At 56.6% G+C, this 16,223-nt stretch overlaps 1 protein-coding gene across 3 annotated transcripts in view; it reads right to left on the minus strand.

Moving 5' to 3' along the window:
- MED15 (mediator complex subunit 15) overlaps window positions 1-16,223 on the minus strand; it is a 44,324-nt gene that overhangs the window by 13,321 nt on the left and 14,780 nt on the right. For all 3 annotated transcript variants that reach the window (XR_011490818.1, XM_070475756.1, XM_070475755.1), the window contains exons 2-5: window positions 15,939-16,026; window positions 5,344-5,395; window positions 4,119-4,148; window positions 2,786-2,998 (exon numbers count right to left, since the gene is read on the minus strand). Coding sequence is in view for 2 of the 3 variants with exons in the window: in XM_070475756.1 (XP_070331857.1) it covers window positions 2,786-2,998; window positions 4,119-4,148; window positions 5,344-5,395; window positions 15,939-16,026 (383 nt within the window). In the remaining variant the exon portion in view is untranslated. The remainder of the gene's footprint in view (window positions 1-2,785; window positions 2,999-4,118; window positions 4,149-5,343; window positions 5,396-15,938; window positions 16,027-16,223) is intronic.

Below are 16,223 nucleotides of genomic sequence, written 5' to 3' on the forward strand. Positions count from 1 at the left end.
GCCTGTCGGACGCCAGGAACCCGCCCATACAAGCTGTGACAGCCCGACCGTCCCCACGCTGCCAGACAGCCCTCAGGGTGCGAAGCTGCTGAGAATCACTGATTTAGACTCGCACCTGTGGATACCCTTGTGTAGAAAATGCTGCTTCTCCCATTTAGACCTGGTACCTTGGGAAGGATGGTCTGAGAGGTCAGAGAAGGTGGTGAGGGGAAGAAAGCATGTCTGTGTGCTCACCTCCCTTTCAGGGAGGGCCTCCTTGGCTCTGCACCTGAGGCACTGACATCCCAACCAGCCTGCGACTCCATCCCGGCGTCTACCGAGTGCTCCCGCCTTGACAGACGGCTGTTCTGAGACCGCCTTCTGGCCTCTGGTGTCCTGCGCCACACGGGCTGGGATGTGGCGCCCGTGGAGCCTGCGTGGGGCCCTGGGCTCCCCCGGCCACCACCCCCTCACCCCTCTGCTCCAGGCCGTCCCCGTGATGCCAGCCACACTTCTGACCTTAGCCCCCACGCTTCTCAGCCTCCTGCTCCCAAGGCCTCTTGTCTAGGCTCCGCTCTGGGGAACACCTTCAGAAGCAGCTTCCAGTCCACGGCGCTGAGTCTGGCTGACTGACCTGCTGGTCGCCCGCACTCTTCTCTCCCGGGAACTCTACTGTCACGCCTGCAGGCTCTCCGCGGTTACCTGTCACATCTGCTTGGCCACTCCCGATACAGGGTCACAGTGCTCATTCCCTCAGAAGTCCAGACCCCACTGCCTTCAGCACCCGAGTCCACACCTGACAAAGCTACGGCCCTGGAGATCTCCAGACCTGGTTGCTGTTTCTGCTCCTCCGGGAAGCGTGCCTGCTTCCCTCCCAGCCTGCTGACTGCACACACTGTCAGACCTGGATCTGCAATTCCCACAGGCCTGCCCTGGAGACTCCCCTCCAGCCCGCCCCAGTCTCCGGCACAGCTGGAGACGCCAAGGGCGCCATACCCATCCTGCATGGGCGGACCCTGCAGCCCAAACACAGTCCACCCAGGACCCAGTCATCCAGGGGGCAGGGCTTCTAGGCACCCCGTCTTCCAAACAGCCAAAACCAGGGCTGATTTTTAAAGCTGTTCTCAAACACACAACATAAACCACTTCAAGGAACAAAAACATGCAGTTTAAAAGCCCAGCCTCACCCACAGTCAGCAGTGTATTTCCTGTGACTAGCCCAGGCCCCCTGCAGGTGCCTGGTGGGCTCTGGACTGCCTTTGGGTGCCCCGGCCAGACCTTGACCCCAGGGCCCACACTCTGGGGCACGGCACTAGGGCATGAGCAGCCTGAATTCCATGGCAGCGTTCAGAGGTGTTTAAAAGGGCACACACCTACCTCAGGCAGACCAGGCCCCAGAGATCACGGGGGAGTTCTGCAGGGGCAGCAGTGAGACACAAGGGCACAGGCCACAGCAACGCCCTCCGTGCCGCGCAGGAGCCCAGGCCCCTCGGGGGCTGACACAGCACGCAGCCAAGGTTGGGCCGGGGAGGGTGCAGGCTGGCACCAGCACCTCCCCGCTGGGCCGACAGTCTCGGGAGTGAGGCTGCAAATCACGCTAAGTTCATCCAATTCAAAACTGTATTTTACTATAAAATCTAAGTCTGTGATAAAGAGAAATTCAACCAGCGCAGGGAGTATTACATGACAAGGAGGCAGAGCAGCCTTCTGAAAGCCAGCCTGTGTGTGTGCCCGCTTGTGTGCACATGTGTGCCTGTGCTGACAAGAGGGGACACGGAGCTCTAGATGAAGATCCAAGCAGGGAGCCAAGGTGTCACAAGGCAGGACTCAGTAAGGAGAAGAAACGCAGCTCTGGGAGAGGGGGTGCTCTGGGGGCACAGAGGTGCAGCCAGCCTCGGAGCAGAGCAAGAGGACCTGACCGAGGACACGGGCAGACAGCCGTGCGCCGGGGCCATGGCGCCCCTGCTCATGGGGCTCCCGGGAGGGCTGCGAGACCAAACACGTGGGCACACCACACCCTGTACGCGAGCATTCACACTGGCTTCAGTTTAACAGCCCAAACTCAAACAACCCGCCTGTCCTTCAAGGCTGAGTGAGAGAACGAACCGTGGCCCCGGAAGGTTCCTCAGCAGGGAACAAGGACGAATGATACGCACTACCTGGAGGCTTCTAAGGGCATGGTGCCAAGTGAAAAAGCCAGTCTCAAAAACATAAATGCTGCACGACTCCATCGAGGCAACACCTGCAAGAGACTGCCGAGGCCGAGAGCAGGTGAGCGGCTGCCCGGCTCAGCGCCAAAGGGCAGAGCCAGGACAGCCCACTGGCGGGGAGGCTCCGCATGCTGACGCCATTCCACACGCGACAGCTCCTCCCCGAGCCACACACGTGCACACGCGAGAGTGAATCAAAGACTGGTCACGTGCGTGAAGTCAGCCTGAGTGCAAGGCACTGGCGTGGCTCTGGCGACACAACTAGGATGTTACGGTGGGGAAGCTGCGGGAGAGGCACATGGGGACTCAGTTCCTCTGCAATCGCCAGAGGGGCCAGGAGCGCGCCCAGGAGAGGAGGGCCGAGGCCTGGGGCCAGGCTGGTCCTGGAGGGGACCTAGGCTGGTCCTGGAGGGGACCTAGGCTGGTCCTGGAGCGGACCGCTGCCCCTGGAGGGAGAGGGGCGGAGGAGCCCTGAGACAGAACGCTTTCCATCTGGCCCACAGAGCACAGCCCCTGGGCTGGGATCCCAGGCCACCCCCCCACCCCGCCCTCTGGAGGCAGAGGCTGGGAGTCCCCTGCTCCGCCTGTGTACTCACTCTGTGGAGTGGCCGTGGACACGACAGCCATGTTGTGGGGGGCCATCCCCGAGGTGCCCGGAGGCGGCTGCCCCGACAGTGGCATCGGCTGGCCCATGGCTCCCAGGCCGCCCATTCCGCCCAGGGCCTGGCCCGGACCGCGAGCAGGCAGGCCGAGGCCAGTGGCTCCCGCGGCGGGCCCACCCGTCAGGCTCTGCAGCGCATTCATGGGGTCTGCGGGGCACAGGGCGTGCATCTCAGGGCAGTGCGCCCCGACCCGGGCCAGGAAGCCTGCCTGAGTCCACGCTTCCTCCCACCTCAGGCATGATGCGCTCAGGGCCCCAAACGCTGAGTGGCCAGGGCCCCTCCCGGCAGGAGCCCAGCCCACAGCAGGCCTGAGCCCAGCCCACAGCAGGCCTGGGACAGAGGCGAGCCAGCCCGTGGGGCTCTGCCCCTCTTGGATGGAGGCCCCTCCCGGGGGTGAGACACAGTTACACATCTAGAGAAAACAGGGTCGAGGACCCTTCTCCAGTCGGCAGAGCCTGGGGGCCGGCCTCCCCCCAGGGAGGTGACAAGTCCCGTGCGTACCAGAAGCCCGCCTCTGCTAAGTCTGGGCACGACCCCACGGAGAAGCAGCTCTCGGGAAAGAGCCCTGAGAACAAGTGTGGGAAGGCCTGCAATGCTAGGCCAGCAGCCAGTACCTGGGAGGAGCCGAGGCTCCGTCACAACAGCCCACGGCCACCCGCAGGCAGAGGAGCCCGGCTGGCACCCTGCCACAGAACCTGGCACCCCAGGGTGCTGCATCCAACGCCAGAACCCAGACGCCCTCTGGCCGGGCGCACTGACCCCGCCTTGCCGCCCACAACCCCCAGAACGAGCAGCCGAGGAAAGGCAGCAGTCCCCCGGCTAGTCCCACCCGGGCGCTGGGGTCAGCTAAACCCCTTCACTGGCGGCCTGCTCAGCAAGACCTGGGCTAAATCAACAGGGCTCCCATGCGAAAAAACCTTGCAATTAAAAAGCAGAATAATGACCACTCAACTTGCAAAGAAACTTTGTAACTTAAACTGAATTCACAGTTATTCTCTAGGAAACGTTACCACGGGTGACTACACTGAAAGCGCCGCTATGCATCCCAGAGCCCGACGCTCCAGACAGCACCCCAACCGCCACATGGGTGCCGGAGGCATGGGACGGGGCGCTGCCGTCTGATGTCGGGGTGGGGGGGATCGGGAGTGGCGTCCCTCTGGGAACCTGCTCCTCCCGGCACAGAGCAACCCCACCCACAGCTCCCAGCACCCCAGCCCTGCCGCCCACACCGAGGTGGGGAAAAACTTCAGAAAGGAGAAACTCTTACCACTGACAGACGCTTGAGACTTCTTGTTATCTGTATTAAAAAGAAGAAAAAAGAAAAGCAACCAAAGTAAACAGTTTTATATAATCACATATTTCCACGCTAAGTCAGTGCTGTAGGCATTTGCCCAGAGGTCATTTACTAACACTGACCCAACTCTGCCTAGAAACTAGACAAAACACACTTCAGGGCTTCAGCGTCTGTGCGTGTGAACACACGTGTGCGTGCATGTCCCAACCCCGGCAGCGCTGACCCATGGGAGGCTGAGGGTGGCCAGGGGCTGAGAGCGTTCTGTTTCCAGCCCCTTCTGGGGTGGCACCCGCAGTTTCCGGATGAGGAAACTGAGTCTGTCCAAGACTGCCTAGAAGCTGGATCCAGGCAGCCCTGGTGCTGGCGGGGAGCTGCCACAGCAGTCCCACCCTCTCCCGGGGTGAGGCGGCCGTGGGCACCCCCAAAAAGGGAAGCGCCAGGGCCAGCTCCCAAGCGGGCCCTGCAGCCCTTCAGGTCGAGCCCTTGCCAGGACAGACAGCTCATGACCCAGTCTTCTGGTGGTGGCTCCTCCTGCTCCAAACACCATGGGACCACCCAAACATGGCGAAGAAAGTGAGGCAGTCTAGGAAGTCGGCGTGGGAGGGTGCAGTGGCCCTGCAGGGCCCGGGCGCCTCCCTGCGTCGAGGTGAGGGACAGTGGAGCCGCGGCCACCCCCCAGGGCTGTATGGGAGGTGCTGCCTCCTGCGGGTGCACACGGCGGGCCGGCCGGAGGCGCCGTGGCTGGAAGCCTGGAGCGGCCCCGAAAGGAGTCGGGATGCGGACCGGGCCTCACCAGGGCAGGACGCGGGCGGTGCTGAGGAAGCTGGCCCCAGAAGCGTCCAGCCTGAACACGGTTAGGTCCAGCCTCCATGGGTCAAAGAAAAAAACCCCAGATATCAGGGAAGGAAGTGTCTGTTCCAGGGTGGACTCTGCGCGCTTGGGAACCGCCTAGAGATCAAAGCAGCAGTCCTTGAAGAGGGGAGGCCAAGCAGACAGGCAGCAAGGGCAGCCCAGCCCAGAACCCTGCACACCAACACCTCCCTCGGGCCACACCAGCAGGGTCCAGGCGGAAGCTCTGGGAGGCTGGGAAATACCGGACCAAGTGCAAAGCCATGAAGAACCTCCCAAAAAGCCGGCACTATCCAAACAGCCCTCCCGTGGTGACCACCACCACCCAGAGATGTGACGTTTTACTTACGGATGTCTCGAAAATGAATAATGAGCCTGGCCACCAGAGAAAGGTATTCGTCCTGAAAGTAAAAACAGGAAGCAGTTGAAGCTCAGAGCAGAAGTGAGGGGGAGCGACGCCCCTTCCCGCTCCAGCCCCTCTGAGGTCCTCCGGGGGCAGAAAGGCAACTGCGCCGTCTGTCCGTCCGTCCAGCTCTGCCTCCTCTGGAATCCATCCCTCGGGAGAGGCCGGCAGAGCGTGGCTCCCGCAGGCCAGAGAAAGGCACACGGAAACACAAGCCAGGAAGGCACCCCGACAGTGGAGGCCGCCGCTCCTCCAGCCCACTGTAAACCCTGCAAGGGTGGGGGTGCCTCAGACACCCCTCCTTCCACAGAGGGGCCGGCCCAGCGTCACAGGGCATCTCAGAAGCAGACCCGGGAGGGCTGGCGCTTCAATCTTTGCTCTATTTGGAAACGTACTTTCGCTTTTCCCACGGCCTGTTGCAACTGACTGCCGTAGTATTTACATGCAAATCTGGCTGGCCACCCTCCCACCCCTTGTGAATTCACTGCGAGGTCAGGGCGAGGGCACAGCGCCACTCAGGGCAGCAGGTGAAGGCCCCTGCCCACGGCCCTCCTGGTTCCCGCATTGCTGGACCCACCCAGCAGGGCCTGCCTTCCACGGATTGTCCTCCTTGTAACCAAGGACACTCACTCCCGGGCGTTCCAGAGAAATCACTACTGTGAGCCTGTACTGGGGGCAACAAAGGGATGTTTGTAACTAAACTCTTCTTTCAGAGAAGCTGGACCACCCCGCGAGGCAGATAGAGAGGGCAGAGCTTTGGCCTGCCTGCTCTCTCAACCCCCTCCTAAGTCACCGTGATGCAGCCAGAGGAGCGACCCCTCAACCGGCACCCACCGCAGGGCACAGAGAACGGCTCTCAGGGAGATACACCCAGGGGGTGTCTCAGAGGACTCGACACATAACTCACTTTCTAACCCCGTCAGTCCTCATCCATCTCAAAATGCTGCCAGCGTGTCCTCAGCCAGGGAATCAGAGGAAAACGGGGGAGGCCCAGGAGGCCTCAGGGCAGGTGGTGAGGGGTGGGATGTGAGGAAGGGGTGCTCAAACGTCCCCTCCTGATGCCCCTCAATTTCTGGGAGGAAAGGGGTCCCCAAATCAGCTGAGCAGGCTGGCCTCTGAAGGGCAGCGGGTGGCAAGTGGGGAGCAAGGAAAGTGGGGTTTCTAAAGGAAACCGGCTCAGAGACGAGCCGGCCAGGTCGAGAGCTGACTCTCTGTAAGGCCGTGGCCAACTTCTGGGTCAGAGAAACCTCAAAAGGATCTGCTGAGCTTTTTCGACTTCCAAATCAAGAGCAAGCCGTTTACAAAGCAATAAGTTTATTTAAAAATCCACAAACAACAAATGCTGGAGAGGGTGTGGAGAAGAGGGAACCCTCTTACCCTGTTGAGGGGAACATAAACTGGTGCAGCTACTATGGATAACAGTGTGGAAGTTCCTCAAAAAAAAAAAACAAAAACCTAAAAATAGAACTATTATTGATCCAGTAATCCCACTCCTGGGCACATATCCGGAGAAAAACATAACTTGAAAAGATACATGCCCCCCAGCATCCACAGCAGCACTATTCACCTCAGCCGGGATGGGGAAGCAGCTAGGTGTCGTCCATCTGCAGAGCAGCGGGCAAAGAAGACATGGAGCGCACGCACACAACAGACTACAGTCATAAAAAGAATGAAACAGTACCGTTCGCAGCGACACAGATGGCCCTAGAGTTGACCAAACTGAGCCAAATGAAGTCAAACAGAGAAAAACAAATCCTACATGCTATCATTTATATCTAGAATCCAAAATATGACAAACAAACTCATCTATCAAGTAGAAACAGACTCACAGACATACCACAGACAGGCTTGTGGTTGCCAAAGGGGTGAGGGTAGGGAAGGGAAGGACTGGGAGACGGGGCTGAGCAGGTGCAAACTATTATACACAGAACGGATAAACAAGGCACACAGCACAGGCAACTGTACTACACACCCTATGATGCACTGCAACAGAAAAGAGCATGAAAAAGAATACACGTTTGTGTAACTGAATCACTTCGCTGTAGAGGCAAAAAAAACGCATTGTGAATCAACGATACTTGACCTAAAAACAGAGCGACCGACACTTTTCCTCTGACACAAGACACAGGGTGCGAGGTCCAGGCGTGTGTTCCCAAAGCCCCTGGCACAGAACCAGGACCGAGGGCTTGCAGCCAGGTGGGCAGAGGGCACCGTGGTCCACGCCCACTGAGGCTGCCCACAGCCGGGGCCACAGAGGCTCTGGGGACCCGAGGGCACAGAGGGGGCATGACCACCCGACGGGAGAAGAGGGCGCAGGGTGTGGCCGGCACGCAGCCGCCACGGAGCACTCCTGTGGGTCAAACCCCCGTAGGCCGACGGTCCGCCCCTCCAGCCCCCAGGGTGGCTGCCTGACCCCCCGCCTAGACCGGCCTCCCCAGGTGGGCGAGCTCCTGGCTCCCAAGCAGACACACAGGTTACGGGCCCACTCCTGCTCCAAGGCGCTCTTCCCAGGGCAGCCTCGAAAAGGGCGAGGAGGCGCACCCTCTTGTCCTCACTCTGGGTGTGGCCGGGCAGGGCGCAGCCCCGCGCTCTGCAGACCCACCCGTGTCCCTCCATGCCTGGGGAGAGGCGCTGCTAGCGGGCTGGGGTGTGGGGATGCAGGGCACACAGACAGGCTGAGGCTTCCTGAGGCTTACACATTGGGTCCAGCCCGTCCATGTCTCGGCCAGGGCAGAGGACGCCTCCCCTCACCAAGTGGAGGCTGGAGCCGGACACTCAGGCTGCAGGTGAAACGCCTCAGGCTACACACTATGCTCCACTGTTAGACCTTCCGTATAAGACTTGGGGAATCTGAACACATGTATCTGCTTTATATCTGCACAGGAAAGGCTGCAGATCAACAATTAAACCCCAGAGATATCAGGAAGTGGGCTGGAAAGGAGACCTACTGCCTTGTTATACAGCTTTCACATTGGAAGTATATAAATCTTTTACCAAACTGAAGATAAAGCCACAACAAAAGAACAATTTTTAAAAATACAACATCAACCCAACATATGAGTTGACACAAGTTGGTGTTGAATCACATGGAAAAGGGTTTTTCGGACTGATCATCTTAAAAAACAAAAAGCAAAAACGTCCTCAGAGGAAGGAGTACATGTTAAGGACACATACAGCTCCAAAGAAACCCTAAGCGTCATCCCGCATTTTGTCATTTGCTGCCAATACTAGCGGTGACACTGGTCTGTTCATTCTGAAAGTCCTTTAAAGAAGTAATTATGCCAACAACATCAGAAGGCGAGAGATTCACATCGGAAAACAGATGTATGCTTAAAATGAAAGTAAAACTCTGTACTTAGAAATATCAACGTGAAATTATGGGGTTTTGAGATTGCTATAGTTTCAAAACAAGGGGGAACATCGAAAAGGACTGAAATGCCCTGGGCCCACGACGCAGCTGCGGAAGAGAAGCGGCCGAACTCCACCCCTGGGCCACCATCCCACAGGAGGGTGTTCCCGAGGGTCCCCGAAGGCTGTGTTTCAGGCAACCAAGAAACCCTGGTCGATGGAAGAGAACCTTTCTTGGCAAGAAAACTCCACCTAATAAATGTAGAAGAAAAGCCAGAATTCAGGATGATTACCACTTTGCAGCGCCCAGTTAAATGATGGAATCATTAGACGGTAAGTGGACAGGATACTTCATAAAAAAGTCAGGCTGTCCCTGTCCCAACTCCTGACCAACTGTGGCCTTGTGGGAAGACCAAGACACCCAGAAATATCATACATACAACATACACAACAATGAGGCACCACCTCCCACGTACTCTTGCTAATAAGACCCCGGCATACTGTGCTCCCCTGACCCAACAGCCAGGTCACAAGAAACACGGGGCAGGCAGGCCAAGGGAAGGCTGCTGGTGGGAACACGGTGGTGAACAGCCTGTCACTGAGCACTCAGAGGACCTGAGGGAGCTGCTGAGAAAGCACACGTCTTCTTCGAGAACACAGAGGTCACCAGGAACAGGATGCCGGGAGGGAAGCAAAGGCTGCAGGTACTTCTGGGGAGGGCTCGGGGAAAGCAGAACGCGTGCCCTGAAACGAAAGCAGAAGCCCTGCCACCCTGCCCAAACACCCAGCTGCACGGGCCCCGAGCCGAGTGGAAGGCAGAGCCGAGAGGCAATGAACAGAGTGGGGGAGGGCCGGCTGGCCGACAGAGAGACGCGACAGGGAAGAAAGAAACCCAGGGAAGAACTGCTGGGCGGAAAGGAACCTGGGCCTAATTTGGAAAATTCCCAGGCTGTCCGAGTCACAAAAAAACCAACACGAAAACCAGGAGATTCACTGTAGGAATGTGTGCTCTGGAGAGAAGGCTGAGGGTGTGGCTGGACAGGCTGCCAGGGCCAAGGAGACGAGGCATGCGAGGAATCCTCTGGGCCACCTCACAGACGCCAGGACGGGGGGGGGGGGGCGGGGGGGTGAAATTACAGGGGTGAAAGGTCTGTGGGGGCCTCCTCTCTGATGGGGACTCTGTCACACACACAAGGTCCACGAGGGTCAGAGTGTCCTACGGCAGAGACACTGCCAACCTGGGCCAAAAGGGAGAGACAGGGTAACATTTTAAAAGGGTGTCAGGCTCCCAAAGTCTACATGCAGCGAACAGGTAAAACCGATAAACTCCTGGCTGCAAACGGGACCACCAGGGGAGAGCCTTGGGCCACGAGGCCAAAATCATGAGCCCAGAGTCTGCCGAGTCTGTGGGAACCCGTCCAGCAGCTACAGGAAGCAAACACCCCGTCTCTCTAGACCGGCCCACTCCAGGCACTTTATACAGCTGCCTCGCACAACGCGTGCCCTCTCGTGACTGCGTCACTGCGCTCAGCACGATGCTTCCGAGGCCCAGGCGTGTTGCACCACCACCAAGTACCTCCTTCACACAGTCCATCCTGCGGACAGCCCGCATTCTGGTTACCCACCAGTCAGGTGGTACACGCTTGGGGGCTCCCACTTTCTGGCTGCAGTGAGTGATGCTACCAATATCTGTGCACCCAGGGTATCTGTCTGATTTCTGAGGGATCACCACAGTGTCACCACAGCGGCTGCTCCACTGTGCCCTCCTTCCGGCAACGTCTGATATTTCTAATTTCTCACCAGTACTCCTCAGATGAATAAGCAGTACTCATCTATTTTTATTACCGCCATCACGAATGTGAAGCTGCATTTCACGGTGGTTTGGATTTGCTTTTCCCTAATGACTAGTGACACTGTCATTCATGTGCTTCTTGGCCATCTGAATATCTTCTCTGGAGAAATGTCTATTCAAGTTCTTTACGCATGTCTGATTTAGGGTGTCTGGCTCCTTTTATTGTAGAGTTGTGGTTCTTTATATAATGTGGGTTCCAGTCCCTCATCAGATACATGGTTCCCATGTATCTCCCACTTCAACCACATTATCTCCAACCATACATGGTTCTCCCACTTCATAGGTCTTTTTACCATCTTCCTGGTGTCCTTTGATACACAATAGTTTTTATTTTTTTTTAACTTTAAACTTTTTCATTTTGCAGTAGAGCACAGCCTCACTCTGTACTGTGTTTACCATGCTGCAGTGGTCTCAGAGGACGCAGGCACACACACACGCGTCCACTCGATAGTGTTTAGCTTTGAGGAGGCCTTGTTGCTTGTGCTTTTGGCGTCATGTGTAAGAAACCACTGCCTAATCTGAGGTCACAAAGATTCATGCCTGCATTTTCTTCTAGGACTTCTATAGCCTAACTCTTAGATGTCTATGTATGGTATGCGGCTGGATTCCCACTTCAGCATTACACACGTGCTAACGCAGCTGTTCTCTTTCAAGACTTGGCTAGGATGGGCCCTGGAGCTTCCCCAGGACCCGTCTGTCAGCTCCCACGAAGCCTGTGTGCAATCTTCCCTCCTGCGCTGGAAACTGCCAGTCCCCAAGCCAGCGCTCTCAGCACCAGACCTGTGACAAGTGTCATGCTGTTATTCACGTAGTGTTACATCTTACCTTCAGACACCATAAAATAGTTCAGACATACAAAAAATGATTAACATGACAAATGACAGTGGGCTCCATACCCAGTTTAAATTAAAAACTAAGATTGAACGAAGAAAGCCAGCAAGGCGGTCCCCCCATGCCGTTTGGCCCACACCTCGGTTCTTCACGGCTGAAGTGGAGACAGTCCCAGGGACGGCATGGCGTGTTCGTCAAGTGCTCTCTTAGCATGGAAACAGAGCCACCGAAAACCAGGGAACAGCATTTCCGCGGAGGGCACCGAGCAAGCCTGCCAATGCAGGGTGGTGCAGCAGGAGGCCGGCTGGCAGCCCAGACGGCAGAGGGCAGGAGGCTGGCTGGTCCCGCCGACCGCTGGCCACACGCAGGCGTTCCCGGCAGGCCTCAGCAGCTGTTGGGAGGAAAATGCTCATCTTTTCACATCGTTTGCAGTTGTCAATGTACACAGTTGTGCTCTTCTCCTCAGATAACTGTCCCTGATCGAAGAAGGACAGCAGAAGATGTCTTCAGGTTCAGTTTAAGGCCGACCGCAGGCTTGTGGGTCCATAAGCAGGGCTGGAGAAGGCGGGGCCACCTGGTCAGCCGTGCGCACACCCTCCCCTCACCCAGGCGGGGCTCCTGCTGGTTCAGCCCAGCAGGACGTCTGTGCTCCCCTGGCCTGTCTCTGACAAGCCTCCAGGGTGCCTCCCAATTCCAACACTCCTGGCCTCCCTGGTGCCTGGGTTTCACCTTGGCCCCCGCCCTGGGAACTCACGCTTCAAACCAGAGACCTGCACTACGCGTGCACAGGACTGGACACAATGCATAAGAGCTGGGCCGTGTTTAACATACAAGCCTCATCTAAAAATTCCCACAAAGGGTGGTCCGCCATCAACAAGGTGGTGACCAGAGGAAATACTGTCAACATTCACAAGTGCACCTATGGAGTGGGTTTCAAGAAGCATGGCCCTTGGGCACTCCAAGAAATCGGGAAATTCGCTGTGAAGGAGAGGGGAACCCCTGACGTGTGCATCAACACCAGGCTCAACAGAGCTGTCTGGGCCAAAGGGACACGGAACGCCCCACACCGATCCGTGTGCAGCTGTCCAGAAAACGTGGTGAAGACCCAGCGCACAAGTTCTACATGCTGGCTACCTACGTGCCTGTCACCACTTTCAAAAATCTATGGTTACTTTGGATGAGAACTAACTGCTGATTGTCCAACAAAGTTACTAAACTTAAAAAAAAAAGCAAAAATAAATTAAAAAAAAACCCAACCAAATGGTAAGCAAACATCAGCAATGCACATAGCTGTGATGAGCCCCTTCACGCACGCAGCACAGAGGTCAGCGCCCTAGCCCTCCCAAGCCTTCAGAGTGCTCCAGCTGTGATCACACCACACCCCCAGGCACTGTGGTTTTCGCTTCCCTCAGTCTATCCGAGGCACAGCGCATACCCACCTACAGGAATTCAGGTGTTAAGAATTAAACTGGGTGTTTGGATGTCTTTTGCTTTCCGAGATGGGGGAAAGTGAAGGAAAGTTGACAGGCTCTGACTGCAGGCCCCCGGGTGGGAGAACACCTGGGCAAGTCCCCTGGGTGCTGTGTGCCTGAGTCGCCCCGGCTGCATCCTGGGCCGAGCAGCCCTGTGCCTGCTTCCGGGGCCTTGAAAGGGGTGCTTACTCCACACCCCACCCAACCCAGAGTCAGGACGGACGCCATCACCACACTAGGCCATGGCTCTCTGGGCAGCTCCTCACACAGCAAGACAAGCAGCAGTGCCGGACAGCAGGGGCGCGTGTCCAAAAAACAACTCAGCGAGTCCTCCCCAACGCTCTCACCTCAGGTCATCCCCCAACACCAGCAAATCACACACCCAATAAGAGACGTGTCTCCAAACCTGGAAAAGAGCTCTTCAACACAAACACTAATGACTCAATTTTAAAACGGGCAAAGGGTCTGAACAAACATTTCTCTAAAGAAAATATACAAATGACCAATAAACATAGTAAGCCATCTGGGAATGCAAATCAAAACCACACCGAGGGGCTACCTGGGAGTTCAGTGGTTAGGAGCCTGCCTGCCAGTGCAGGCGACACGGGTTCCATCCCCCATCTAAGATCCTAGGCGTCCCAGGGCAATGAAGCCTGCCACCACAACTCCTGGGCCCGAGCTCTAGAACCCGTGAGCCACAGCCACTGAGGCCCACGCACTCAAGAGCCGGAGCTCTGCAACCAGAGAGGCCACCGCAGCGAGAAACCTGCACACGAAAACTAAACAGCACCCCCGACTTGCTGCAACTAAGGAAAGTCAGCAACAGCAATGAAGACCCAGCACAGCCATGAATTAATTAATTTTTAAAAAACCACAATAAGATACCACTTCACACTCACTATGAAAGCTACAATAAAACAGTAACGAGTACTGATGAGGAATGGAGAAGCTGGAACAAAATACACCCCCAGTGAGAATGTAAAATGGTGCAGCTGCTTTGAAAACAATTTGGCAACTCCTCAAAAGGCTAAACAGAACTACCATCTGATCCAGCAACTTCTTACCCAGGTATATACCAAAGAGAAATGAAAACATGCATCCCCAGGAAAGCTGGCACACAAAAGTTCAGAGGAGTGTCACTGTGACAGCCAGAAAGTGGCAACGGTCCAGACGTGCATCAACTGATGGACTTGTTGTTGCTCAGCCATGTCCGGCTCTTTGCGACCCCACGGACTGCAGCAGGCCAGGCTCCCCCGTCCTTCACCGTCTCCCGGAGTTTACTCAAACTCACGTCCAAAGTCGGTGATGCCATCCAACCATCTCGTCCTGTCATCCCCTTCTCCCACCTTCAATCTTTCTCAGCATCAGGGTCTTTTCTAATGAGTTAGTTCTTCGCATCAGGCAGCCAGAGCATTGGAGCTTCAGCATCAGTCCTTCCAATGAATATTCAGGACTGATTTCCTTTACAATTGACTGGTTTGATCTCCTTGTAGCCCAAGGGACTCTCAAGAGCCTTCTCCCACACCACAGTTTAGAAGCATCAATTCTTTGGTGCTCATCCTTCTTTACGGTCCAGTTCTCACATTCATACATGACTACTGGAAAACCATAGCTTTGACAATGATGGATGGATAAATAAAATGTGGTACATCTATGCAATGGAATATTACTTGGCAATAAAAAGGAATGAAGTACATTCCACAACATATCTCATAGATAAACACTGAAAATATTTTACTAAGATGCCAGTCACAAAAACATATATTTTACGATTGCATTTATATGAAAAGTATAGGACAAGCAAATCGACAGCAACAGAAAGCAACTAGGTGGCTGCCTAGGGCTGAGGAGGATGGGGAGTGCAGCTAGTAGGCACAGAGTTTCTTTAGGAGAAGCTCCAGGGAGAGCACTGGGGGCCTAGTGGTCAGGATTCCGGGCTTTCACTGCCAGGACCCAGGTTCAATCCCCGGTCAGGGAACTGACATCCCACAAGCCAAGCAGTGCCATCAAAAAAAGGAAAAGAAAGAAAAGAAAATCCCCTGAAACACATCATGGTGATGATTGCACAACTCTGTGAAGGCCCTAAAGACGACTGAATTGCAGACTTTACATGGGTGAATTGTATAATGTATGAATCAGGGCTTGATAAGGCTGTTAAAAAAGAAGAAAAAGCTTACCACTCTCTATGCGCAAGGGCGGCTCACGCCTCACCTACACGTGCTCACTGACACGCGTGTGCGTGCCCATCTCCAAGCCCAGCTGCACACGTGGGCTCTATTTCAGAAACCGCTCTGCGGCCAGTCAGCTCAACCTTCCCATCTCAGAAAATATTTACCTCATCTGAACTCTCAGACAGGCTCAAGTTTCCCCGACGGAGCTCTGTGCGTCTTGACAGCTGGTTTACCTACACCAGTACCCGACTGTAAACACCGTCTGCTTTCAACTCGCAACAGAGGGTCCCAGAGCCGAGCCCCACGCTCGGGCGCCAGGTGCTCGGCAGAGCCAGGCGGCCCACACAAGCCGCCTTCTGTGTGTCTGTCCCGCTTCACTGCAACGAGCAGCTCTGCCCCCGAGGTGCGCACAATGACAGGAGGGGTCACGTGGGGCCCAGGCAGCCCCAGTTCCTGTGAGAACTCACAGAGGACCCGCCCCAACTGCTTGATCCGCTGCCCCCCCCCATCCTTGCCAGGGCCACACCCTCCACAAGCATCACCTGTGTCACTTAGAAGGGGGCGGGAGCCCTCCTGGGCCCACCTGCCAGGGCCGACCCCGGGGAGGACTGAGCCTGAGGACAGAGTGTTTCTGCCTTGGGGCACTGTCCCCAGGAGCCGCCAAGGCCCAACAGCACCCTGCAGGACTCACGGGGACTGGGCACGAACAGGGGTGCCAACAGGCCGGCCTGGGCACCCACGCACTGCCCTCCCACAGCCGTACCTCAGACGCAGGGGACGGCCTGCAGAGCAGCACCCAGCAGTGAGCAGCCACCCCGTCCCCGCGGCCCGGCCCCGCCCCCGCAGCACCGTCCCCCCAGGCCTTACCCGGGTCTTGGCCTTCAGAAACACGTGGCTCTCCATGTCCTTGCTGGATTTGCTGTGGGCCACGCCAGCCTTCCTCATGGCATCCTCGCTGGAATACAAAGGAGGAGAGATGTTCACACAGGCTGCCTGCCAGCGGGCCCTCACAGCAGCTGTCCGGGGCCCACGGGCGGCCCGGCGCACCAGCCTGGCCGAGGCCCAGGGCAGGCACGGAGGGAGGGGCCCTCAGTACAGCGAGAAAAGGTGGCCGGGCCAGGAACGGCGGTCACCCTGGCAACAAAGCAGCCG

This window comes from Odocoileus virginianus, chromosome 12, assembly GCF_023699985.2.
Source record: "Odocoileus virginianus isolate 20LAN1187 ecotype Illinois chromosome 12, Ovbor_1.2, whole genome shotgun sequence".
NCBI lineage: Eukaryota > Metazoa > Chordata > Mammalia > Artiodactyla > Cervidae > Odocoileus > Odocoileus virginianus.